At 44.3% G+C, this 27,298-nt stretch overlaps 3 protein-coding genes across 3 annotated transcripts; all 3 read right to left on the bottom strand.

The window, feature by feature from the left end:
* Nucleotides 1–564: 564 nt before the first annotated feature.
* On the bottom strand, nucleotides 565–7,260 carry spag6 (sperm associated antigen 6). Its single transcript, XM_086191410.1, has 11 exons — nucleotides 7,040–7,260; nucleotides 6,839–6,934; nucleotides 6,598–6,764; nucleotides 4,166–4,349; nucleotides 3,836–4,041; nucleotides 2,018–2,191; nucleotides 1,581–1,733; nucleotides 1,301–1,492; nucleotides 1,102–1,218; nucleotides 882–1,027; nucleotides 565–770 (listed from the first exon to the last, which is right to left on the bottom strand). Exons 1-11 carry the CDS (start codon nucleotides 7,062–7,064, stop codon nucleotides 689–691), a joined length of 1,542 nt encoding a protein of 513 aa, XP_086047536.1. The 5' UTR covers nucleotides 7,065–7,260; the 3' UTR covers nucleotides 565–688.
* Nucleotides 7,261–10,961: 3,701 nt separating this feature from the next.
* On the bottom strand, nucleotides 10,962–19,438 carry bmi1a (BMI1 proto-oncogene, polycomb ring finger a). Its single transcript, XM_086191506.1, has 10 exons — nucleotides 19,039–19,438; nucleotides 16,024–16,194; nucleotides 15,819–15,915; nucleotides 15,530–15,585; nucleotides 14,955–15,002; nucleotides 14,749–14,857; nucleotides 13,909–13,948; nucleotides 13,580–13,678; nucleotides 13,315–13,395; nucleotides 10,962–12,252 (listed from the first exon to the last, which is right to left on the bottom strand). The coding sequence occupies exons 2-10, from the start codon at nucleotides 16,133–16,135 to the stop codon at nucleotides 11,905–11,907; spliced, it is 990 nt and encodes a 329-aa protein (XP_086047632.1). The 5' UTR covers nucleotides 16,136–16,194; nucleotides 19,039–19,438; the 3' UTR covers nucleotides 10,962–11,904.
* An 881-nt stretch (nucleotides 19,439–20,319) lies between these two features.
* On the bottom strand, nucleotides 20,320–26,631 carry commd3 (COMM domain containing 3). The gene is made up of 9 exons (XM_086191507.1): nucleotides 26,604–26,631; nucleotides 23,974–24,353; nucleotides 23,203–23,314; nucleotides 22,178–22,241; nucleotides 22,064–22,098; nucleotides 21,226–21,286; nucleotides 21,097–21,153; nucleotides 20,962–21,015; nucleotides 20,320–20,484 (listed from the first exon to the last, which is right to left on the bottom strand). Exons 2-9 carry the CDS (start codon nucleotides 24,110–24,112, stop codon nucleotides 20,425–20,427), a joined length of 582 nt encoding a protein of 193 aa, XP_086047633.1. The 5' UTR covers nucleotides 24,113–24,353; nucleotides 26,604–26,631; the 3' UTR covers nucleotides 20,320–20,424.
* Between the last annotated feature and the right edge of the window lie 667 nt (nucleotides 26,632–27,298).

Here is a 27,298-nt window from a genome sequence, read left to right as displayed (position 1 = left end):
GTTTCCATATGTTTCAGCTGCAGGCTTCAATCTGGCAAACAGACCAAGGACACATACTTGCTTTGTTTCTAGTTTAAGTGTTTATGAGGCTCTTTTCCCATGTGAAGCGAAGAAAGGTTGATCATCTCCCATCAAAACTAGACGAGAATGATTTATTGAGAACATTCGACTGGAGGGGGAGAAATACCTATGAAAAGGGTCAAATGGCTGTGTTTTTCCTTGCGTGGTGGATTTGGTTAGAAATGGAGCAGGAGGAGGAGGAGGTGACGGTAGCTGCTGCAGCCGACATGGTGACATCTCCCGGCGGTTAGACACTAAGGCTGCTTCGCGTCAGGATGATGCCGAGAACAAGCGGAGACAAGCCGGCAGACAATAAACAAAGAGCGGTTCGCCATGTGCGCCGCAGCTGCTGCAAGCACACGCACACACACACAAACATGCACCTAAACACAGCTGGGTCGCAGTAAGATATGGCGGCCACCAGGAGGCACTGCAACCACAGTAGGAGATGAATCAGAGCTGTGTGATATCATTCGAACAGAACGCTTTATGAAGAATAGCTCCTTTATTTAGTATTTATTACATCCGGCATTTAGAGATGCTGCTGCTCTTCTCCGCAGATACAGTCAGAGGAAGAAACTTGACACCAGAGACGATGAAGCTGCACAATTTAATTCACATTACAACTTTAAGGCGTGTTGCTGTTGTCAGTTGGCTGGTAGTTATCTAACCGCTGCAGCAACACGTCCGAGTAGCCGGGGGAGTAGTACCTGCAACACACATTCATATCACCAACGTTTATAAATCGCTAAAGCTGGATTTGCATTCTAAAATGCCACATTGAGCAAATTCAGAGAAAAGCCAGCAGCTATGTGAGATACCTGACTATCTCCTCAGGGAAGCAGCTGTTGATGGCGTTGATGTACTCCTGCAGCTCCGAGCCAGGCTCCGCCTTGATCTCCTGCACCTTCTTTAACCCTCCACTGGTCACAAACAGACGACGAGCCTTACTGTCGTGAGGCAGCACCTTGGGAGGGAACATGGTGTGTGACCACCTCAGTAACTTCTACTTATGGGGGGGATTCTTGCCGCACCACTCACCTTGCTGTACTGGCAGGTAACGTGTTTGAGGATGTTGCTCGGCGCGTCATAGAGGAAGGGCTCCAGCGCTGGCAGGTAAGTGCACTTGTGCAGGATCATCTTCAGAGCCTTCTTACTCTGAAAAGAAAGTATGACAGGCGAGGAAAATGGAATAGAACTTCATGCGCCGGCATGACGGCGAAACAGCTGCAGCTTGTACTTTGACTTGCAAGTCCTCCGAGCTTCTGGTGTCCATGTAGAGCTGCAGCAGCTTGGGCAGCAGGGCGGCTGTGGCCACCGCCTTGGCGTGCTCAGGGGTGTGATGTCCTATCTGTCCCACGGACCAAGCGGTGGCAGCCTTGATGTGATCTTCAGTCTCCTCTGAGAGACACAGGGCCAGCTGGGACAGCGCCTGCAGGACAGGAGGACACGAGGCGTTACAGACCTGGATCCAACAGCTGGGGGAACATCTGTCAGGAGAGATCGAGAACCACACACACCTTCGACAGGATGACAGCCATGGCGAGGCCCTCGTTGTGAGCTGCCACGTAGCCCAGCATCATGATCCCCGGCAAACGCACGTTTCCACGGCAATCGCCCAGGTAATCGACTACTTCTGCCATACCACCGCAATTCACGATGAAGTGGGCCAGCTGGAAAAAATACACTCTCTGTGGCTTGAGTGTGTTCATACACATCAACAAGTTTTCTTTTTCTCATTCCTTCTGGGAAACACCTGAATACACAGACATTTCCCTGAGTTTTACTGAAATGAACCAGCTAGGAGATCTGATAAAACCTAAACACGCATCAAAGAAAATCAATATCAACCCAAAGCGCCCCCCCCCTCATTCATTCATTCATTTTTCAAATTCCATGACTTTTCCAGGTTTTTCATGACCGTGCAAACCCTGAGGCTGCAGAGTGTGTGCAGTACCTCTGGTGTGTGTTTGACCACCTCCCTCATCAGGGTGCTGACGTTTTTCCTGACGTAGTCGTCCGTGTCTCTGAGGCACACCATGGCAGCGGGGAAGACGTCGGCCTCCACCACCATCTCAGCCAGGCTGACGCAGTGTTTACTGATCTGGCTGAGGGCCGAGAACACCTGCCTCTGCAGAGACACACTCATGAGACCCCAGCACTTGAAAAGTTTCTAACTATGTTGTCTAGCTGGGGAGGGGGGGGGGGGGGTAAATCTCATATTAAAAAAAATTAAATTGAACTTTTTTTTTCAAGTGTAACTTTCACCAGGTTTTTCAGATCTGAAAAATTATAACCAAAATCCAAAAATGTCCAACAAACTGCAAATATGTATTTATTTATTTTAAACATTTCCCAAATCTCTTCATGTCTTGTCAGTAATTTGGACATTTACATGTTTACGTTTCCTACTTCTTTGGTCCGTTGTCCTCAAAATAAACAAAACAATAAAGAAAACTGATGAAAAGCAATTTGGCTCACACAAATACTCAATGTCGTTTTGTTTACGTTGAATAAGATTTTTTTAAATTTACTGGAAATAAAATAACCTTGAACTTTTTTGTCTTTGCTCTCCTCCTCACGGTGGATTTGTGACGTGTGATGCAGATGTGCTGAGTGAAAAACGAGAGAAACAGATGTGGGGGGAGCAAAAAGATGGGACGGAAACCTGATGTCATTTCAGCGTTTCGCTTTTTTTGACAAAAAGAAAACGCTCTATAAACGTGCTCTAACATGCGCCTTCATATTCAAGCCACACGCACTCTTTAAGGAGACGTAGTTTTGCTGTAGTTTAAAAATGTGATCATAAAATTGTCAAAAATATTCTGCTTATTCTTGTTGTGTGAATGTTGTGAATTATAAAAATGCTAAATGTTAGTGTTTTTCCACTATCTTCATAGATGTCCTGATTTGTAGTCCACTATGCTGAGAACTACAATTCCCATGTTAAGCCCAACAATTTCAAGCTTTGTACAACAACAACAACAACAACAACAACAACAACAACAACAACAACAACAACAACAACCTCCTGCTGCCTGTTCAAGTCTCTGAGTTTTGAGGTGTTCAGATGCGTTCCTCTGCTCTGGTGTGGTGTCTCATAGCTCCAGCAGCTGTTCTTTCATTAATTCAAACTATCATAGGTTTTTTTTTTGTGAATATTTAAACTGAATCTGAATGTCTGATTATTATTATTTTTTATTTTTTGTCTTTTTAGCCACTGAGCTTACAAAGTCTGAAAAGTGTCAAATCCAGTGTGGTGTCTCAGAAGTGACCTCATGAGGTCGGAGCGAAGAGTTCAGTCGTATTTAAACAGGCTTAGCAGAGTAACTGGTTAATATTGATTCATACATTAGAGAAAAAAAGAATGTGCTAATAAAAATATGAATGCATTTAATCGTGCACTTGCTCCTTGACCTCCTGTGCTGATTTAAATGGGGAGCTGCGAGTTACCAGTAGAGGGCAGCAACACGCCTTAGCGGTGTCTATCCTGCCAGAAATTAAAGGAAGAAATTTAATGATGGCGGTAAATGGAAGAAAATCTGCTGCTCTGGTGCTACTTTCTGTATATTTGGGCCCTGAGATGTTCTGCAGTTGACGTGTGGCTCATATTCCTGATACCTATGGCATTTTATCAAAATTGTATCAATTAATTTATGCACACATTTAACAAAGCTTATTTTAACTGACACACCAACAGTCGTCACAGCCCGAACTGATATTGTGTTCTTAGTTTGGATTCGTTTCGTTTGTTAACTGCTCCACAGCTGCAAACCTTGAGTTTGGCATCTGGATTGAGGATCATCTGGGCCAGATGTGCGATGGCACCGGTGTCCACCACGGTTTGGGCCAGCTCTGGGGTGTGTTTGCAGATGTCGCTGAGGGTGGAGGCTGCGATGCGTTTGAGTGATACCTCAGGCTCCCGAAGACACATCACCAGCAGGGGGACGGCGCCCGCGTCCACGACTGACTGTGACAACGCTGCAAGGAGAAGAAAAGGCGGAAGTGCTCCGAGCTGAGATGCAAATTCTAGTGCTGCATCTCAGCTCCTGAAAAAAAGCCTCACATAAACAAATCCTGTAAATCAGAACATCTCCCCTCACACCTGCGTTGTGTCGTGCGATGTACCCAAGAGCCCAGGCGGCGGCTTCCTTCACCCCGGGGTCAAACTCCTCCAGACAGAGTACTAGAGCGTCCACCCCCCCGCTGGCCACCACAGCCTCGGACAGCTCAGGAGAGTGTTTGGCCACCGCACGCATCACAAACGCTGCTGCTTTCTTATAGAACCTCTGCACACACACACACACACACGCACACACACACACACGCACACACGATTCAGGAAGAAATGGAAGTTGCTGATGAAGCAATAATGACTTTTTTTTAGACCGTAACTTCGTCTGACAGACAAGAAGGACGTCTGACATCCAGTGCTGCACAGAAAAAAAGCCTGTGATCATTTCTAAGAGATGCAGACCAGTTTTATGTTTTCATGACAGTCACCTCACACGCAAACCCTGCAGTACTGCAGAGGGTTTGGATTTCTCTTGTTTTCGTTAAAAAAATAAGTAGCGTACACCTCGTGTGCAACTGACGTGACCCCGATAGTTATGGAGCCGTCACGTTTAATACAAATGAACAGAATCATCAGTTAAATCCTGTTGCATTTCACCATGGGGGTGGACAAAAACCAGCTCTGATCGCTCTTGACATCCCAGTAATTCTTCCTTGATTCAATATTGATTGTCCAGCTCTTCATACTCATTTTTTTCCATCTAACGTTTGGGACCGACTGTAATTAGGATTTCTGTGTCGCGCTCCGAGGGACAACAAGGATCACGCACACTGCACTTTTTCAACATGTCTCACTGCGCTGTTCATGGAAATTGCATTCATGAATGATTATAATGAATTGGAAAAGATATATTTTGATTGAATTAGTTTTGACAAGTCTTCCTCTGAATTATGGATATCATCTGATGTGCTCACCAACTTGAATTTTCAGCTCTATTTTTAAAAAAATCTTTTTAGTGAAAAATCTAGAATATTGCGCTCTATCAGGTTGTGTGTGAGGTAGCGTGAGGTCCTGGCCAGTACCCACCCCCTATTTCACAACACAAGCTGATGTCTGTGGCGACTTCCCCACACTGCCAGGAGGGGGCACACTGAGCGTGCTCACAGCTGGCTGCTTCAAGTTAGCCCTCTGCTAGCTCGAACACGGATGAGTATTTCAATCATGAACCTCCTCCAGACTTTCCAAATGTTATCAAACTTATTCTATAAAGTCTTGATCATGAAGTTGTGTGATGCTCATACAAATGAATCCACAGCTTTGGTGACAGAAACAGCTGTGATACCCCTCACAGTCACCAGATGGCGACAAATGGAGTGCACTCTGGCTTTAATTGATATGGGATTGGGATCCCACAGTCGCCACAGAGAGTAATGATAGATACACACACGTCATATTAACCTGTATTAATCAATTACTGAACAAAACCCTCTGTCATGATATTCACATGCAAACCAATAAACAACTGTTGCCTCAGCTTAGTAAAATTCTTGACTCATGACTTTTCAGTTCCACTGAGAATTTAATTTCAATAATATTGAAATATTTCCTGTTTTATCTTTAGATTTATAGTCACAAACAAATCTTTAAAGAAAAAATATGAACTTCAATTAAGGAAATAATTCTAGTTTCAAAGGTAAAGACAATGTAAGTGAAAATGTGAAACAGTCCATTGTGTGTTGATCAAAACGTCAAAGCTACAAGCTAAGTACCACACACACACACACACACACACACACACACACACACACACACACACACACACACAGAACAACTACTGTATCATGTAAGGTACAATAAGTGCATGTGCCGGGTCACCCATTGTGTTCACGTTTTGTCATGTTTTCTTGTTACATCGTCACGATGTCGCCTACTTCTGAAGTTAATTTATTCTGAATATTGTTTAGATTTTTCAGAAACCAACATATAACTGCAACTCTTATGAATTCAAAAGTTAATCCCTCATCTTGAATTGTCATTATTATTATTATTATTACCTTTATATCAGGAAAAGCTCTTGAAGTTACATCTCAGCCGTTACTGGGACACTTTATCACCCTCTAACGTTTGTTACCTTCCACTGGTGTTAGGTTTCTGTTCTCATAGTTTAGCTTTTCTTTGCCTTTATTCTCTTAGGAAATGTCTCAAGATGATGTAAATTATGTTCATTTAACCCCGAATGTTGCATTTTCAGCAGAGAAAACTAAAACTACATCAGCCTGCAGCGATCTAAATTAAATAGTGTTGGATGATGGCGCTGTGAGACAGCAGGCTGAGAAGAGAAGACTCTCTCAGTAAATGGCTCTTAGGGTTCGAGGCGGCCCCCAGGAGAACTGCCATGTCAGGAGGAAAAGACAATCCCACATCCCTGTCTCTCTCTCTCTCTCTCTCTCACACACACACACACACACACACACACACACACACACACACACACACACACTCCCTCCATCAGAGATACTAACATTCTGTGTGGCCAGGGAGTGGACCAGCTGAGGCAGGATGCCCTCCTTCACCACAGCCTCGGCCAGGTCGTCACTATGGTCCGCCAGGCGACCCAAAGCCAAGGCTGCCGACTGCTGGATGCTGGGGACCGCGTCCAGCATCAGGGGCCTCAGCATGGACATCACACCTGCAGGCAGGAGCGCACTCCTTTGAGAGAGCAGCTACATGCTACACCTGAGTTGGTTGGTGTTACTGTCTTACCAGCATTTTGTAGCATTTCTACATTTTGTGGTCTACTTGACAAGTCAGCAACAGTTTGAACAAACTGCATCCTCGCCTTCTGGTACTGTTCAAACACTGCAGGACACACACACACACACGCGCACGCACGCACACGCACAAACAGACGGCGTGAACGCTTGAATCTAACTCTTCTGACTCATAATTACTCTCTAGTCTCACCTTGAATGATCTGACGTTGACTCATCGTTACTTTCACTCTTTAATCTCGGAGTTATCAACGGACTCAGAGTTGCGTTTCTCCGTTTGACCTCCTTAGTGTTGTTGTCAAGTGTTGCCTTGGCAACATACAGGAAGCAAAACGCTGAATCGCGCACGCCTGCCTGACCGAAGATCGTATATTAAGCAGTTGAGTCACTCGGATATTTCCCGTAAATATAACCAGGGCGGCAGGTTTGCGGTGGTAATGGCGACTTGTTCCCGCTCAAAAAGACGAGCGAGGATAAACAGCAGCATTACGGAGGGAGACGGAGGTTTGTCGCTTAGAATGAAGCAGTGAATACACTGCTAATATATGCTAAAGTTAGCCTGTGTTGGAAAGTTTGTTTTCTTGTTTGTTTGTTTGTTTTTTGTCCACCTCCAACCTCGTGATTAAACTACGTCAACCACCAGGAGATGACGTTCAGGAGCACGCGAGATGAGGAAACATTTTTGAAGGTTAATAAAAAAAAAAGAATTTAAAAGATGATAACCAGCTTGGAGCAGAGACCAAAGTACCCCCCCCCCCCCCATGGGTGATCATAATAATTTAGATAAGTAGTAAGGAAGTATACTTACTCATGTCATCCTGAACTGAGGAACATGGTAAAGGGTTAAAAAAATATTTGGACAGATCTAAATAAATAAATAAAGCTTCGAGGGATTAAAAAGTGTCTAAAATTTGTTTTTAAAGATTTTATACAGTCAACATGGTATAAAAAATAACCTATGTACAAGAATTAAATAGCAAAAATATGTCAGAAAGTCCCTTGGGACGATGTTACATTTAATAGCAAAAAGAACCAGTTGAATAATTTAGAAAATAGTTGAAATATATATATATATATATATATATATATATATATATATATATGTATATATATATACATATACACACACATATATATGTATGTATGTGTATATATGTATATATATATACATATACACACACACACACACACACACACATATATATATATATATATATATATATATATATATATATATATATATATATATATATATATATATATATATATATATATGAGCCCTTGTATTTGTAATCAGAATCTTAAGTAAACCAAATAAATTCATCATGTTTCTGAAGTTATTAATGGGTTACAATGCCAATATTTCGGACATTATTCCATATTAATGCCAGTTTCTGTAAGTTCAAAACAAAACATAATTAAAAAATAATAAGCTAGCAGCCCAACTTAGCTGAACTTAATCATGGATGTTAACAATTGCGTGATTGTTGGTCGGGTTGAGCCTTTCAAAACAAAACAAAAACAAACCAACCAACCAGAGTTTGTGTCCCCATCTTGAAATGTTTCAGCCACATTCTTTCAACGATGTGTTAAGAAAGCACATTTAGACATCAAACCTTTCGAGTCAAAACACAAAATGAACTCCAAATGTGAAGCTAGCAGATTTAGCAGAGGGACCAATCGTTGTACAAGGACATCTAAGTTGATTGGCCCGTGTTGCATTCAGGCTCCTCTAAAGGTGAGAAACATCTTGATTTTTGTCAGAAGGGTTTGATTTTGAGTCATTTTTCAATCAGTATCTAAAGTGTCAGTTTACCAGCTGAGGAGCCAACCTGGCTCAATTTCTTCCATTGGACGATTTTTTTTTTTTTCTAGATAAAAAAAATTGAAGTGAATGTTGATCGTTGATCTGAAACCATCAAAAGTAGATCACCTGTTTTAATTTCCAGTGGAACACAGCAACCTGAGGAATATGTCAGTTTAAAAAAATCCCTTTTACTTTGCAGTGAAATCATCAAACGTCAAAAGGGACTACGTTGTAGCACAGAGCTGTTGATGTTCCATGTCTCAGGTTTGTATCAGTTACTGCTGACACTGAAGAAGAAGAAGAAGAAGAAGAAGAAGAAGAAGAAGAAGAAGAAGAAGAAGAAGAAGAAGAAGAAGAAGACGAAGAAGAAGAAGAAGAAGAAGAAGAAGACGAAGAAGACGAAGAAGAAGCAGAAGAAGAAGAAGAAGAAGAAGAAGAAGAAGAAGCATGAGAAGGCGGTGACATGCACATGGAAATAATTACTAAAAGAATAGAAGCTAAGACATCCAAAGTCGTCGCGCAGGTCCTCGCTCGGCTGAGAAGTCCTACTTTTTTTTAGTCGTGTCACTGCGGAGAATCCCAACCCTTCCGCCAGTTGAGAATGTGCCCCACGTTTTGATTGGTTATGCTTTTAAGTGTCGAATTACGTGAAAAGAAACAACTGATCAAAATAAATAAAAACAGCATCTGTTTGTTTTTCATCTGGCGGCTGCGAGAAGCGCAGGAAGCTGTCATCGCGGCTCGTCCGTCAATCAAACTGCGCAGGCGCGGGTCAAGTGCAGGTTAACCGCGTTTGTTTTCAGGTAAAATACGACGGCAGCTCCGAGCGTCATCAAAGACGGGCGACGAGGCCTCCTGATTATGTAGTCATCATCGATTTATTCATTCATTTAATTTCCCTTCATTGTTAAACTTCTTTCATTTTAAGACAGTGGGAATATTAAAGGCTTTCTGGGTTTTTTTGGTTTTGATTTTGAGCTGTTTTTCCCTGGATAGCTGTGTTGTTGTTGTTGTTATTGTTGTTGTTGTTGTTGTTTTAATTGGATTTATTTATTTCTGAATCAGACCTCTCAACAGTGCCCCTGGCCCTGGCCTACACTTTGGTTTGACATCTCACGATGACGCCATGACACAAATCTTTTAGATGGGATGACGCGTGATTTAGTTGATATCAATTCAAATTAATGTCAGTGAAAATGTTTAAACTAATTATTCATGAGACGTATTAAACCCACTGAAAACGTATTGTTTAGAGGGAATAAAAAAAGACAGAAAAGTAAGTTAATTTTTTAAAAACGTAAATCATCTTTTCTTAAAATGTACCCAGGTTTCTGTTTTTACTTTGATAGCCTCACATTCTTCTTTTTGTATTTGTTTATTTTCCCCCTGGTTGTGAACAGATCACCCGAGTGCTGCCCTGCCGGGATGTTTTTCCCACTTCGATGAAGCTCCGTTTGATAGAAACGGAAAATGACATTTTAATATCAAGGAGACGGAGCTCAGCGGAGATCTCCGTGTTGTCCTCGCTGGTTTCTAAGCACATTAAAGCAAATTAAGCGCCGAACTTGTTTCATGCATGTAAGTAATTAATTAACAGTCAACATTTTACTTTTTTTTTTCTTCTGTTGTATGAAGCAATAAGTCCTTACACAAAATCGAATTTTAACCTGCGCAGTCTTTTGAATCTGTTTTCAAAGAAAGACACGTTTGATGTGATAATTAACATTTATTTATATTATATATATATATTATATTTTATTATTAATTATTCATTTGAAATGAATTGAAAATCTATTCTTGAAAAAATCTATTTCAAATTTATTTATAATATTTTATTTATAAAATAAAATTATAAAATTTATTTATTTACATGTATTCAGGCTTTGTCCGAAAATGGGGGAAAAAAAAAACATTATTATGTTGACTGATTTCTAAAATGATGAGCAACGAGATACCAAAATTAAAAAAATTTGGAATCCAATTCACGGGAAAAAGACAGTCTGGTATTAAAATGTTGTTTGTTTTTCAGAGGATCATGAAGAGATAAATGAATGAATATAAAGGGGGAAAGCCTCTTAAGTGGATGTAAAGAGAGGTCACCTCTCCTCCAGAGCCCCCATCCGCTTTCCTAGCTCGGCTATCTCTCTCTCTCTCTCTCTCTCTCTCTCTCTCTCTCTCTCTCTCTCACACACACACACACACACACACACACACACACAGACATCTGGCTCTCTGCGCCGTCTGCTCATATTTGATTATTCAGCTCATGCAGAACAGATCACGAAGACTCGAAACGTCAACTGGCTTCTCCCATAAGTGTAAAACGTTTTATTTAGATGTTTTATACTGTGCAACAGTAACAATACAATAAGTTGTTCATACAATCGAGCGATACAAATACGGAAAACACAGGAGACATCAAAACATCTGTCACTGAGCATGAAACGGAGCCGGGCAGGAGCCCAAGTCATTCCCTCGGAACAAACAAGAGAAGAGCATCGTCGCTGATTAAATATGCATCGTGTCTCTATGTACATGTGGCTTCTAGAAATCTGCCGTTCAAGAGGAAAATTCCACTGCAGCTACAAGAACGGTTTTTCTTTTCCAGTAAAAGGCGAAGAAAAGTGGATTTTTCTTTCCTCCATTGGCGTTTTCCCGTCGAGCCAAACGCTTTATTATTTTCCAAGGATTCCTTTTCATTGATTTTAAAAAAAAAGACATTAAAACGAGACTTGTGGGTCGAACACGCAAAAAAAAAAATCCTCCTCAATAAAATAAAATAATGAAAACGGTTTGTTTTAAAAACATCCCAACACACGTGAAGCGATCATTTTTTTTATTTGAAGGAAAAAAGAAGATATAATTCTTCAGTCACTTCTGTAGATAAAGACGTAGCTTTAAAAAACGGGGGTTGTAAATGCTCTCCTGTCTGACTTTCTTTTCCGCCAATTTCTTCCTTGTCAAAATCTGCGCTCATAATAAAAATCCCACATCACCCAACTTCCGCTGTCCTTTTATTTTGAAATGTCTGACTCCACACTACGTTTAAACTTACATGATGTCAGAATATTTATAACAAATGGAGAGAGCGAGAGAGAGAGAGAGAGAGAGAGAGAGAGAGAGAGAGAGAGAGAGAGAGAGAGAGAGAGAGAGAGAGACTACACAATGGGACTACGTTGGCATGGAAACGTATTAGCTGAGCGGATGTCTGGCGTTGGCTGGTCCGGTCCGGTTCCATCTGGACCCGCGCGTCATCCGGAAGAGGTCGACGAGCCGTTCAGTGAGACCTTCCGGGGTTTGACTCCGCCGCCGCTGCTACTGAAGGATGTGAAGGAGCGGCCCGGGGTCGGAGGGGCGGCAGCCGGTGTCCCATTGACGTTGTTGGTGCCGTGTGGGGGCTGTGGGTGCGGGGACTGCGCAGGCGTGCCGGGACTCGGTAGCGACGAGGACGTTGACGGGGCCCCCGTGGGACTTCCGGCTTTGTCGCTGGCAGAATCGCTCTCTGGACCGGATCTGTTGGCGCCTTCCGGCTGCGTGTGGCCCACCTTCATCTTCTTGCAGTTGCGGCGCACTCGGTACTTCAGCGGCAGCGGGCCGTTCTGGAGAGCAGGAGGGCGGAGTCAGAGCAGAGCAGAGCAGAGCCCGGTGTAAAACAGGTAACCTCAACTGTGGGCTGAGTTTGTGAGAGGCTCAGTGAATGAAACCTGGCTGGTTTCCTCCAGCAACAACTGCACCTCCTACAAAGACTAAAACTGCTGCATCTTTCTCGTTCTCCCTTTAATCCGCAGGAAATTAATAACCTAAATTTTCAGGGAGTTCAACTTTTGGAACGCCATCTAATAAATTACTTAAATAAACCCGGCTGGCTGAAGAAAGCTTGCTCCACCCCATCAGGTTTTTTTTTTTTTTTATGATAACAAAATATCAATTAAAAAACACTTTTAAAAAAAAAGGGCAAAGACATTAAGGACACCCTTAACTGACAACTACATTCAGCAGCACAGTCAAATAATATATCTGATCTTTAAGAAAATCTAAACATAATTATATTTCATGAATAAAAGTTGATTTTTTTTTTTTTAGGAGGTCTTTTTGGAATTGTTGGTGTAAAAAAAAAAAAAAAAAATGAGAGAGAAGAAGAAATGAAAAGAAAAAAACCTGGCAGGACCAGAGGAGAAACTGACTGGAAAAAGCAGACGATCAAGGGTTGTTGGGGTTTTTTTGTTTGGTTTTTTTTTTTCCAATAAATCTATTTGGTTTATTGGAATATGAATCAATTAGTTTGATTGCAAAATTTTAATTAAAAAAAAAAAAAAGCACTTTTTTTTTTTTTAAATATTTGAGTGATGCCGTGAAAGACCAACGGCACTCGGACCTGCAGGGAGGATTCAGTTATTACTGCCGCCAATATTCCTGACAAATATTAAAATAAACACAATAAAGGCTACGTGAATGGAAATGAGATCATTTCTCCCTGCAATCGATTGGATTTATTTTGAGTCTTTTTTTTTTTTTAATTAAATTAAAAGCTCCAACAGCGGCATTAATGCCATTTAATAAATATTTGGCCTTAGGGGACTTTTTCATGAAAATGCCTGAACCTGAATGATCCACAGCCATCAGTGTCTTGCTCAGATGGAGAGTATTCAAGGTGGCCTTACCCTTCTCCAAGTGTAGATGTACGCTATGTCCATTAATGTGTAGTAATCTTTCAGAGGCTCGTCTTCATACATGACTTCAACCTAGAGAAGGAAGAGGGAGCCGAGTTTACCCAGGAATATTTCACACGCACGTGAACCAGAACCCCCAACTCTCCTGCCTCACGCAGTCATTTACAAATTTAAAAAAATAAAATAAAATAATGAGTGAAATATGCCTTTATCTTAATGGAAAACATTAAGGAAAAATGTGGAACTACATAAAGACCTGGTAGGTGTTGGGGATCTCCATCTTGCTGCGCAGGAACTTCCTCAGATGCATGACTGTCATGGCTGCCGGACACTGCAGGTACCTTTTGTTTGCCAGCTGCAGGTAATTTGGAGAGTTTATTTACGGTATTTGCCTGCGAAGGTGCATCTCTGAACACGAGCTGAGCATCAAGACTGGTTAGAAAATAACGGGGGGGGGGAAAAAAAACAACCCACGACCCTGAAATACTGCGACAATCGATTTCACACATAAAGAAACGAATGTTGGTGACCAGCAGGTTTCAATGTCTCGCGGATAAAAAGGAGAGGACGTAAAAGGCGAGATACCTGATCTTTCGACTGTTTGTCCTCCGTTCCGCCGCCAAGTCTGCACACAGCAACAAGAGAATAAACGTCACCCCTAGTATGGTTTTTTTCTGCATCAGTTTTAGCAGCAGTAGTAATAAATAATATTCCACTGGATCTTTCTGGAATGAAAACCAAAGGTTGTTTTTTTGTTTTGTTTTTTGGAGTGGTGTTTGTGTGTGTGTGTGTGTGTGGGGGGGGGGCTTTCCCTCCAACAGATGTTACTGCAGTTTCTGGTCGTGGCTCATTACTCATGTCAGCTGCCCTTTTAACAGCGACCACACCAGGAAGGCTACCAATCAGTCCACCAAGGAACCCCAGGCACGTTATCAAACTAGGAGTTTTGGAGCGAAAATAAAAGAATTGTGCCGCTCACGTGGGACTGGGATTTTGCTGTTTGCCCACCGCTGGTGCACAAATATCAAGCAACAGCTGTAAATTCATCCTCAACATCCACGAATCCGTGTTACAGCAACACTCTTAAAATACAACAACGTGTGTCTGACATTGTTGCAGCAACACTCTTAAAATACAACAACGTGTGTCTGACACTGTTACAGCAACACTCTTAAAATACAACAACGTGTGTCTGACACTGTTTGTGCTGAAAATTCTGCAGGTTCTTTTCCTTCTATAAAAATCCTAGTATTCACTGGTCTCACTGCTGCTGGAGGCTGTAGAGTTCCACACTGTAGCAGGTTCAGCTTCCAGCAGCTGGTGATGTCATAAATCCTGCTTGAAAAACATCTGACACTTTTACTCTTGAATGTGTCTTGAGGCACCAGAGAAGCTCGAACGCTCAACTGAGCAGACTTCCGTTACCTGCTCTGGTCAAAGAACTCGATGGAGAGGCTGATGATCTCATCGTCTGTAATAATTCTCTTGTCTTCGTCTGCCACCTCGCCGCGATCCTCATTGGATCCGTTTGAAGCTGGGAATGAAAAAATAAATAAAATAGATAGACCCATCGGCGTCTGGATGATTTCATCGCAGGAAACCAGCTGAATATTTGGAGAGTGAGGCCTCACCATCTACAGGGTGCTCGGCGTAGAAGTCTCTCCTCCTCTTCATTTCATCTGCACGGGAAGAGGAAGTTTCAAGTCAAACACGGCCGAGGACCAGTCTCCAAAACACCTAAGATCAGAAGCTTGCCAGCCTTCCGACCCTCTGCTCACCGGTGTTGCGAGATTAACGGTGAGGATAAGAAGTGACGCCGAATCCAATTTAAATACAGAACAGACGCAGAGATTGAATCGTGTGTTTGAGGACTGGATCCACGGATGGAGGGAGGCTGGTCTGATTCTACACACAACAACCAAGCAAAGAAGCCTCACAAACACACGGAGATGCCAGACCAATGACAAGAACAGTTCTGGACCTCAGCTGATGCACAAGTTTGTTCTTTGAAACACATTGGTGATTTATTTTCCTTCCATTCTCAACCCTCAAATTTTATCTTTTCAGTCAGAAGCACCTCCTGATAAATCCTGCTCCAGCTTCCACTCAGTCAGACTCAAATTGTGGGTTTAAAATTGAAGAAAGGAAAGCTGCAGAAAACAAACTTGCGCATAAAAACATTTCCTGAGTCCAGGCGTTTGCTCACTTTTGAAGAGGCCTGGGACCAGTTTGTATACGATGTCCTGTAGAGTTTTGTCAGACCTGGGAAGGAAAGAAACAGAATTCTCAAGTCAAGACGTTGGGGGGAAAAAAAAATCACTCGCAATTAAAAACTGATCAAGCAAAGGAAAAAATACAGATAGAAAGTTCAGCAGCAACGATGAGCAGGGCTGCGATGTGAAGCACTCCTGAAAGATGACAACTATTTCATTTCAAACATTCTAAAGTAGGAAACACGGAGGGGAGAAGAAAGAGAGAGGAAACAGGAGACTCACCTAATGTTGAGTAAAGGTTTGGTTTTATGCACTTGTACGTCACAAATGGGACAATATTTGCTGGTTTCCAGGTAGCGAACGATGCACATTTTGCAGACTGCACACACAGAAAAAAGAAAAGAAAATTGAGTCACACGAAGTCTTTGAAACATAGGAGAGAAAGAGAGAGAGGGAGAGGGAGGGAGAGAGAGACTCTGTCGCTCACATGAGTGAAGACATTCGATGATGGTGGTTGCGTCTATGAAATATCCCCCGCACAGGACGCACATGAGGTGAGGGTTGAGCTCGGTGATCTTGATCCTGGTCGTCCGATGCATGATGAGCCCCACCAAAAAAAAAAAAAAAAAGGGGGGGGCGGGGGGGGGGGGCAACAACCCTACATAAGAAGAAAACAAAAAGTCAGAACAATAAACGCGCGCATGACAGAGAGAGGCTGCGGGATTCCTTTACTGCGCCATTTGGAGAAGACGCCTGTTTGTTTGACTGTGTAAAAGCAACATCATCTTTTATGCTAATTCAATATTAACCAATGGGGGAATGAGCCGTGGCGCGGCGGATGATCGTAAATCTCTCCACGCACGCAGAGGGAGAGAGAGGGGGGGGGGGGGAGAGAGGGGAGGTCGCTGCTCGCCTGCCCTCCATCCTCCATCACAGGTTCAGCACCAGAATTCATCTTTTACTCTAAGAAAACGGCGCAGACGCAAACAATCTGGATGAACTCACGCGCAGCCACGCGCACAAGCAGGAATTTAGCTTTTGTTGTTGTTGTTGTTGTTGTTGTTGTTGTTGTGAGATCAGACACGAGAGGCGGGCACCCCAGGGTGCGCGCGGGTGAAAGCCCTTGATGTTAGGAGACACCCATTCACTGCGTCAGGTGTGCCACAGAGGCTATGGGGTGGGGTGAGGTTGGGTGGTGGTGGTGGTGGTCGTGGTGGGGGGGGGGGGTGTATGTGGGGGGGACCTGAGCGTTTCTATGGCAACTCCTTTTGCTATTTAGCTCACATGGCTGCTTGTCAGTGACCAAGAAGCGGGCGGGACGTCAACGTAGAAAAACAAAAACAAACAAACAAAAACAAAGCAGCACGACGAGCCACCGGTGTGCAGAGCGGGAACAAGGAGGGACCGGAGGCTCCCTGTCCCTCCCCGCCCGCACACAGCCGCTGGACTGCCAGGCTGCCGACAGCACGGCTGCCATTTTGTGGAGGAAAAAAAAACCGTATCGGTTCAACGGGCTACGGGGGTTTCCCTTCTAAAAAAAAAAAAAGGGGGGGGGGTAACTGAAAGGAGAATGTGACGGGTTTACCGGAGCTTCCCGACTCTTTCGCGGGCACCGCGAGGAGTCCGAGTGTCGGTGGGAGCTGCTCTTTTGTTGCAGCGTGCTTTTTTCACGGCGTGTTGATAAAGCAGCACAGCAACATGGCCAGGCGGCAGCAGCTCGAGCAGCCGGGGCTCAGCTCGACCCGACCGTGTTCACCCTGCAGCGTCATGAACGGAGGCGCCGTCAGTGGAACCCTCGGTTCTCCCTCCGGTTTTGCATCTACGATTTGCGTAATACGAGACTTGTGCGGAGAACTTAAAAAAGAACACACACTCACACGCTCTCTCACACACACACAGCGGAGAAATATTTGTCTTGTTTAAATTGCCGAACAACGAATAAATACCGGCGTCGACAGTGGCATAGAGCACTGGACGGATGTCACACGGTACCGTGCCCCACTGACCGACCTCTCCTGGCCGTCTGTGAACGCACCACCGTTGGTAAGTTCGGAAAGCGAGTCCGTTTTAAGGATGCAACACCCGGATGGTGATGGACGACATGTATGTTCCATCTTAGTTTGAGCTCTTCTGGTAAGTTTGTTCAGAACGAACACGCAGCTGAAACAAACGCTTCAAAAATGATAAATAAAAATACCAGCATTCAACCCCGCCGGTTCATAGCGTGAACAGACGACACAAGCTGCTCATTTCTCATCTTTCATGCTTAATTATTGTGAGATTTAATCACGCTTCAACTTAAATCTAAAGCAGCTGGAGAAGAAGAAAACACACACACACACACACACACACACACACAAGCAACGACAAAAGCAAAGAGCTCATATTCACCTGTCAGTCATTCCAGAGAGAAGCAACAAAATTTAGATGTATTAATAGAACTTGTGTTTTATTCTGACAGCTTGTTGCCTGTCCGGTTTATTACACCACTATTAACACATCCACAAAGCTGTCAAGCTGCCCAAGCAGGGGATGATGGGAAAATATATTCACTTCACCCCACGAAACACACACTGTCACTCTGTGACATGAAAATGATCATCACCCCCCCCCCCATCCTCCTCCTCCCAAGAGGAAAAAGCTCTGGTTCGTGTCACCGTCTCGTCTCCAGCATTCAACCGTAAGAAGGTGAAAATATGGAAAATTCCAAATGAGCCATAAGAACGAGAAACAAACAGCGTGACGTGCAGCCCGCAGAATTTAACGTGAACTTATCCACGCGTTAGCTGACACAAGCAGCCTCTTGTGAGCAGCCCATCGTGCCGCATTTATTTTTCAACAAAATCCCCCCCTCCTCTAAAAAAAACCTAAGTGTTCTTCTCCAACCAGAAGAGCCAGCACTGTTTAATGATGCTCCAGGATTCACAAAGAAGCCGTTATGAAACGTGTACGCTCCAACGGGATGATTTGCCTTCATGTCACGTTTATGGGAGCTTTCCAAGTTAAGTTAATAAATCAGATATTCTGTCAAAAACAGCTCCAACCCACACCACACCTGCTTCCTAACACCCTAAAGGTCCCAAATCTATAAAATGAAGCCGCTGTGTGGGTTTGTGGGCACAGGAGAACTGTTTGGAGCACTTGCTGCTGCGAACTTCTCCGCCGATCCAGCCTGGCGAGGCTGAAATCTTCCACTTCACACGAATCCAGACGACACAAAACCCACATCATCGGCGACCAACTTATACACCCGGAATGCTGAAGTCCCCGTGATGCGACGCTGGGTGTGCGTGGATCTGAACTGGCGTTTATACCGGAGCAGGGAACATGTTTGGGGGGAAAAAAGTGGTGCGCCAGACAAACAGAGCTCCACGTCGGTGCTCGCTGCAGCCACCGATGAAAGCTCCACATCCACCGCTGGATCGTTACGTAGAAAAAACACAAAGCTGGAAACGTCGCTACCAGCCGCCATTAGTTAAAGATGATATCGAAGGAGACGTACCTGGATGCTCGGTTGGGAATCGGTGGGTCTTGCGGCGAGGAGACAATGAAACTTGGGAGGCGATCAGCAGAAAATGAATAGGAGCCGAGCCGCCATCTTGAAGCAGGCTGCAGACGCTGTCAGTGGCGGAGAGCGCACGGCGGACCGGAGCGCATTTCAGACGTGCGAATAAAACTCCACCGTTCCTCACCGCTCTCGCGCTGTGTCCGATCCGGTATCCGAGACGAGCCCAGTCCTGCGGTATCGGCTCCGGCAGGTTTCCACTCCACCACGATAACTTTGCCTCCAAAATATCCGCTTCACCCCCAGTAAAACGCAGCAGTGTGTGTGTGTGCTCCGTGGAAACTGACACCGTCCCCAAAATGGCTTGTAGTTCGACCGCCCCGCTTTGGTCACGTGGTCTCGTTGCTTAAGGGTGCCTAGGAATTACTGTCGGTGTAGGCTCGTAGTGCTCGTTTACTCCTCTAACGCGTTAAATAACACCCCCACGAAAACGAACACGTGCATTTTGTCCAACCGTTTTTAATATTTATCCACGCGGACCAGGAACACTCGGTAGTCCGAACTTCAGTCCAGCTGGAATTGCATTCAAGGGCGCGTGAAAGTTTGGGTCGTCGTCTTTCTGGTGTGTGACGCATGATTTTTAAATAATCACACACACGCTTTGATCCAACCACAGCAATCCGTGCGCTAATTTGTTAATCGCTGGCTGCGGGTGGTGCCTTCATCTTGTCTTTAATGTTAAAAATAACCGCAGCTCTCACGCACGTTCACGTGGATCTGGATTCACGCAGCTGCTTTATTAATCTTTTAAAAGCTTTTTTTTAACGCTGTTATGCTTCCTTGTGATAAATGGCTTCGGTGTCAAACCTTTGTCTCACGCTGTCCTGACATCTGCCAAAAAAAAAAAGAAAAAAGAAAATGCACCGCAACTTCCCACTTGATGAATTAGCGTCGTTAGTGAGGTCTGAGACGCCGCCGCCGCCGCTGCCAGGAGCTTGAAGGCTGGCGTTAGGTTTCCATAAGAAGGAACAGTTTTATTATTATTTTTTTCTATCTGGCAGATTTTTATTTGCAGCGCTTTGAAAATATTTGCTGGAATTGAGCGTCAATACAATCTGAGACCGGAGTGCGTGGACTGAACACGCCAGTATCTCTCTTTTGGCTCCGTGCACCAAAACGTGACTCAAATATTCTAAATAACAATGAAACACCACCTGAGCTTCGCCTTTAAAGAAAGATTTTTTTTTAAATCACACACATTTCAACAACGGGCTTTTCTTTCTTTCTTTTATTCAGAATCAAACGATTAAAAATAACAAGTCAGGTACAACAGAAGCTGAGATGGGATGGAGCGGCAGAGGAGGCGGAGACGACAGCAGCACGTCACATCTGACCGGCTTTCTCCACGCTCTTGGCGGCGTCTTTCAGCTTTCCCACCAAGTCCTGCAAACAAGCAACCATCGATCATTCGATTAAAAAAAAAAATCATAAAATAAAACCAGAACACAGCAGCGTTTCATTCATCACCGTCAAATATTCAGGCTGGGCGCGAAAGATCGCCTTAAAATATCAGATTTCCACCGGAACGATTGTCCTCGTCAGAGGAGAATTCTCTCTGACAACTTCACCACGTTTAAGAATCTTCTGTCGAGGCTTCAGTGACGATGCAACATTTCACTGGACGAGAGTTCAACCGCAGCTTCATCCGGAGAGCCGCTTGCTGTGACCCTTTACCCCTTACAGAAACAGGGGCTCGTCATTTTACGGTGATTGCATTTTTAAAAACTTAATACGCAACCAAACTGTCAAGCAGCCGAGAACACAAGCTCCCGCGATACCAGGAGATCTGTCATGCTCCTCATCGGGTGCTGCAGAATCAACGTGGTGATGACGTACAGGCGGAAAAGCCTCCTCCCCTACCTGTAACTGCTCCATCGTGCAGGCGAAGTTGATGTCTTCCGGGGCTCCTTTATTCTAAAACAACAACCGAAACACAAACTCAGTTTTAGCACCCAAAACAACAAAATCCGTGAGACTCGTGCTGCCATTTGTTACCTCGGTGCTCAGTGAGAGCAAGTAGAAAGGCTCGTTGACCTTATCCACCTGTCCGTTCTGTCAGGGAGACCAAGATTTAGTTTTACACCCAAATGATGAATTCAAAAAAGGACAAAGTGCTAAAAGTACCTTCACGTGGTATTGCAGGCGCCATGACACGTCATTGATGTGAGGTGGTCGCCTTCCTATGCTGGAGAAGAGACAGAAGAGACCGCTAAAGGTGCAGCAGAGCTTCCACACCCAACCGTCATCTGAATCCGAGTCTGAAGGGAGACGTCGAACTGGCTTTGTGCGCTTCGCACCTCAGTTGAGGCGCCAGATTTCTGCGGATGCTTCTTGTTTTTTGGAGTCAAAGCTTCCCTGTTTTATTGGATGATTTGTTTTCAATATCAAGTTTGAAAACGCAGCTCTGTTGCCAGCTTTTTCTGCCTGTCAATTTTCGGTAGATCAAATCAAATACATCGATTTAGATCGATTAGCATTTATCCGGCCAATTTAACCCCCAAAATGCTGATTGTCAAGGATGCAACGGTCGGTAGGTAGACGGTACCAGCCGATATTTGTCTTCTTCATTCACAGTGACCGAAAAAAAAGAAGGCATTCACAGGTGTTGTTATTTATCAGTTGATGCGAGGGGTTCTACTGTTTAAGAACCCTTGAGGTGTCCTCAAAGATGGCGTGATGAATGACTGGCAGGCTTTTAAACCTGATGGTATTTTTTTCGTTTGATTGTGGAACAATCAAACACACAAAAACAATACAAAAGCACACTGTTGGCAAACACAAAACAAAAAAACAAAAAAAAACAAACAAACAAAAAACATCCATATCAGAATCAGCTACAGTCCAGATTTTTATTGTTCCGAACATCCACATCGACCCAGAATCTCTCAATCGGTGCATTCATACTTTGTTTTTGTGGACAACTTTTAAATCCAGACGGGATCGCCTCACATGACATCCTTACCTCGCCAGCAGAGCCTCTAGTTCTTTTTTATGTTTCTGTAAAAACAAAAACACAAATTAGTTTTGGGCTACAAAACCACGGGACAGATGTTAACGAGATCATTCGGACTGTCACCTGATATGAGCTAAAGAAGATTTCTACTCTCTCCGCGCTGAAGGAGAGCTCTTCTAGACAGGAGCTGCGGGGACAAAACAACTCTTAGACACACAAAATAACAAGAAATTATGTCATAAATCAGTTTTGTGTGTGTGTGTGTGTGTGTGTGTGTGTGTTGTTGTTTTTTTTGTCCACGGACAGGCAGTGAGTTCGGTCCCATGAACGCTGATGTCAAAGTGAAAATAAAAAGGGAAAAAATAAATTGCAGACGGGAGAAACACGGGAACTTTCAGAAGTATTAACATGCAGAACAAAATTTCTTTAAAAAAAGTGTTGCGTAGTTCCTTTGGTCACCACGAACACGCACATGATCTCAAACAGACCCCAGAATGATGAAGAAACAACACAACAGGACATTAAAGCCCCCAACCGGCTGGACAAATATGTCTTCTGGCTGCCACAGTTGAAGAGTTGAGCTTCTCGGTGACAGATGTGCAGCGCCTGACTTCCTGCTCCTTTCACACCCATCGGTGATAAAAAAGTGAATTGAAAATCAGATTTTTAAGAGGCGGTCCTACGAGCACGATTTGTGACATCACAAATATTTTTGAATGCCGGTGGAAAATTCACAAGAACTGACGTCGAGTAGTAGGAGACCAGATCCAGCACTTCCATGGGAAATTACAAATGTTCATGATTTATCACAACTGAAAATGTTCCTGAGTAAAAAGTGTAGGCGATGTTTATGAATTCTTCATTCGTTTTCCATTTTTTTGTATTACGTTTGTTTAGGGAATCTTAAACTTCTGGTTTTTACCCACTGATGCCTGACTTTTTTTTTCTTTTTACAAAAATTAAAATCTGTCAAAAGCTCATATTTCATAAAAAGGAAAAACAGCTGATCTGATAAATCTACTGCATCCAATTGGCTAAATATCAGCGGAGGGATTTGCATCCATCCGCCGCTCTTTCTTGTGAACATTAATGGTTTATTTTCTAAAGTTCCGGTTCGGTTCTCGGGTCTAACGGCGAGTCTCTCTGACCTGATTGTTGACTTGTCCGCGTTTTGTTTCACCGCCTCCAAGATGAAGGTGGCCACCGCTGCGTGGCTCTGCTTCAGCGCGATCTGGTCGACCTGCTTCAGCTCGGGTTCATCTGGAAACACAAGATACTCTCAGAAGACGCCATATCGACTCCCCAGCAATAGTCATTTCTTCACCATGGCAACGCTGACAACAACAACAACAACAACAACAACAACAACAGGCGCGCTCGCTGCAACAAAAGATGCAGGTTGGACATCCATACTTGAGCGCACAGATTGACGTTGTCAGAATGGAAATCAATGATGATTTGCATGTGAATGGATGGATGATGGATGGATGGATGGATGAGGTGGGGGTGTAAACACGGGGAAATAATTCTGCCATTAGGCGAGTTCGACCATCCCATGCAAATAACAGAATATGAACGAGAAATAAGAGCAGGACGGTTCAGCGTTCCGGATCAGAATGAGCCGCTGCATGTGCGTCCTTTGTCAGTTTGGACTAATATTGCGTCAAATTGCTGCGGCTAATATCCGAGCGGACAGTTTAAATGACAAAGGCGGCGTGCTGGGTGTGAAGCAGCGGCTCTGACGCGCGTCTCTCTGTTCTTACGACCTCGTGTAAACGCGAGGAATCCGTTTTCCAACAACTCGCGGCGTGAGAGCGTCGCGGGAGCTCCCGTGTAGCCTCCACGACCGCAGGGAGAAACCGGAAGCAGCAGCAGAAGGCAGCGGAGACAAAAGGCGGCGGGGAGAGGCTGCAGCTCACCGAGGACGGCGGGGTCGGCGTGGGAGGAGAGCAGACTCCGGAAGGAGACGTCGAGCAGCACCGGGAAGCTGGTCTGGTTGAAAACAGACGGTTCTGCTAGAGACTGTAGTCCTCTCTGTACAGACTCCGACAACTCCATTTTGCAAAATGGGTGGCCCGCGACACACGAGCACGTGACGGATCAGCTGATGGTGCGGAGCAGCGGAGGGAGGAGCGGGGTGCTGACGCGGGCTCAAGCCGAGCTGCACTCGCACATGCCGGGGAGCGGAGTGGAGACGGAGGGAGCTGGTGCTGCGGGTGGTTTACGACGTGTGCGAGGTTTTCTTCCCGTAATGGACCTGAGCCAAGGAGGAGGGATGGCGTTTTTTGAAAGATTTTTTCTAAAAAAAAAAAAAAAAAAAAAAAAGGAAAATCACACTACATAACTTGGATTTTGAGCCAAAAAGAGACCGTTAAACTGAGACTTTGAGGGACATCTGAAACATTTATGAATAATGTGAATTTAAGTGTCTTTGCAGAAGGAGAGCAACATCTCAGATGGGGTCCAACACTGGACATCTGTCAGCATTCTCTGAACCTAAAAAGGCACTACAAAGCTGATAAAGCAGCCGTGAGATGTTGCCTGTTTGCCTCAGAACCCCTAAAAACTACACCAAACTCCACTCCCACGATCCCCGTGTGATGAATGAGCCCGTCTGCTGAAGGGAGATGGAGAGTAGAGCTGCGTCACATCCTCCCAGATTCATCCTCACAAAACCTGCTCGTGATAAGAATTCCCCATCTTCTCGAGATCGTGCACGAACTAATAAAAACAAAATATAAACACAGGAGATCTATAATGTCAGTTTTGTTTGCACTTTCAAAGAGCAAACGTGTTTGTCCGTGTGTTCATCCTGGGGTTTGACGATGAATCCCGCCGGTGTCTATGATGACGTCCCGGCCGGTCAATCAAATTCTCGTTTGTTTTTCCAAACTTAATTTTCCCAGTAAGTGTTTGTTTCCATCGAGGGCTGTGGTGGCTTTACCGCTCTATTTTCGTCACTTTCAGTGTGTACAATAAAATCTGGTGGTACAGTTTCAAATCCATATCGTCCACCTCAGAATCAGATGAACTGGGTTTTTTTTAACCGCAGTTCTGTAACCATCTGATGCTTTCTTGGCTTTTTTCCCCTCCACAAGTCAATCCTGGTTCCTCGGGATTAAAAGATGGAGGAGAGTTGAATCGTGTCAACCACGTTTGTAAAAATCAGCGTGAACTCGCCGTGATACTGACTGAGGAGCATCCACACGCTCCTGGCGCCCAGGGAGTCGTGAGGTCGAGGGTTAGTGAGCAGGTCCCTTTTAAATGATGTCAGTCTGACACACGTCATTGCCATAACAACGAACTGACGCGTCAGTCGTTCCTGACTGCGTAGTCCTTCTGGTCAGGTGGCTCTGATACGGCACGGAAAACCCCTTGTCACGCCGGAGGAAATCATAACGATTTATCACGGTTCACACCAAACTCCTCAGCGACCCTTTGCGGGCTGCAGCTGGAAAAGAAAATAAATAAAATAAAATAATAATAATAATAATTAAGTCAACTAATCACCGAATTGTTTACACGTGCAACTTTCTTTCAAGCTCTTATTTCAGATCGTGTGGTGACGTCATCGTCTGTAGGACTCGGGTCATTTCTCTGCTGAGCCGCGGCCGCACGCCGCTGCCGCCGCCTCCTCCTCCTCCTCCGCAGCGGCTCTCTATCGGAGTGACCTCTGACTCCGCTTTGTCCGAAGTCCATTTGGGCCGCAGGTCGTCTTAGGAAAGAGTTTCTAGGCCCCCCTACCTTCCTGCAGCACGGCTTCTCCCTCCTTTCTCCATCTTTACGTTCACACACGTTTTTTTTTTTCTTTGTAACCTGCATTCGTGTAGGAAGAGCGCGACATAATCCTATCATTTAAACTCCCTTAAATTCTTGCACGTCAAACTCAGGAATGTAACCTTTACACCGATAAACTGAATGAAAGCTCACGAAATCGTTCACGTGTCTATGAAATTACCCCCCCCCCCCCCCCATGTTATGAGCGTCAACAAGAAGAGCTGGAGTGAAAATCAGAATGAAGCCCGTCAGTTCTTTTCACCTCTTTGGTTTGAACCAGTTGGACAAGATCATTCACGGGGAGGAACTAAATTTATTTCCCGAGTTGTTTAAAAAAAAATGCACGATTTGCACTTCTGGGGTCAAAGGTGTCGATCCGTCTCTTTGAATTCTAACTTGTTTACGGTGACTTGTTGGGTGAAAACGTTCAGATCAAATCAACAGAGATCTTTGTGTTTTTACGTCATGAAAAAAAAAACAACAACAACTTGACGCCAAAACCCATGAAAGGATTTGTGACGTGTTGTTTCCGAACGAAGGTACTCGACCACGCCGGAGCTCCCTTCCACACCAGAACACGAAGATAATGACAAACATCCCCTTTAAGAGGACGCTGGTGGGAATATGACCTTTGAAAAAAATGTGTTTACGTCAATGACATACAGAGCAACGTTCAGGACCAGGTTGAGTCAGTGACGTCAGCTTTAAACGCGTGTGTTTTAATTGGCAGCAGAAGGCGTCTTATTGACGAGAGTGTTGCGGAACCACTGACCTGATTAAATCATCGCCACTTGAATCGATTTGGTGTTTTCCAACTCTGGCTTTCTTTTCTTCGGTGAAACAATCAGCAGGCGCGTCCACGTGATGTGTCACAATAACCCGCAGGAAAAGAGGAAGAAGAAGAAGAAGCGGGAAGAAACATGTGTCAGAACTTCTTCCCTCTTCTGTTTTTTTTTTCCTCTGTTTTTCACCGCTTCATCTGCAGGTGATGGATCCGTGTGCGAAGTTTCCAGCGATGAACCGCTCCTGGATTCAATCACGTCCTGAGTGGGGCCTCCATCCTCACGTGTCACCCACTTTAAAGTTACCCTTATTATGTGATTTAAAAAAAAAAGTTTTTTTCTTATTTAAACTACACGTGTGAAGCTGAGCGTCACTGCACAAAAAAAGTGAAGGAATATCCCACCACGGGGTGACACACTACTGGGTGACACTTCCCAGTTTCTAAGAACTCCCAGTAAAGACACGCGTGACACGTGCGGGGAGCTCCAGACGCCAGTGGGTGCACGAGTGGTGCAATGCTGGGAGAAGAAAATGTGTCACTTCACGTGATGAAGGGATTTATTGTGGAAGATGTTATTTTCTGATGAAGTTGAGGAAAGAAAAAAAAAAGCTGAAGTGATTCCAGAGGAGGAAAAAAAAACAACAACCCACTTTGCTCTCATTCTGCCCGCGCAAAGATGAGTC

This window comes from Aulostomus chinensis, chromosome 21, assembly GCF_037954235.1.
Source record: "Aulostomus chinensis isolate RoL2024-O1b breed Wild chromosome 21, RoL_Achi_v1.0, whole genome shotgun sequence".
In the NCBI taxonomy this organism is placed as follows: domain Eukaryota; kingdom Metazoa; phylum Chordata; class Actinopteri; order Syngnathiformes; family Aulostomidae; genus Aulostomus; species Aulostomus chinensis.
The sequence above is the reverse complement of the archived record's forward strand: the minus strand, read 5'-3'. Positions and strand labels throughout refer to the sequence as shown.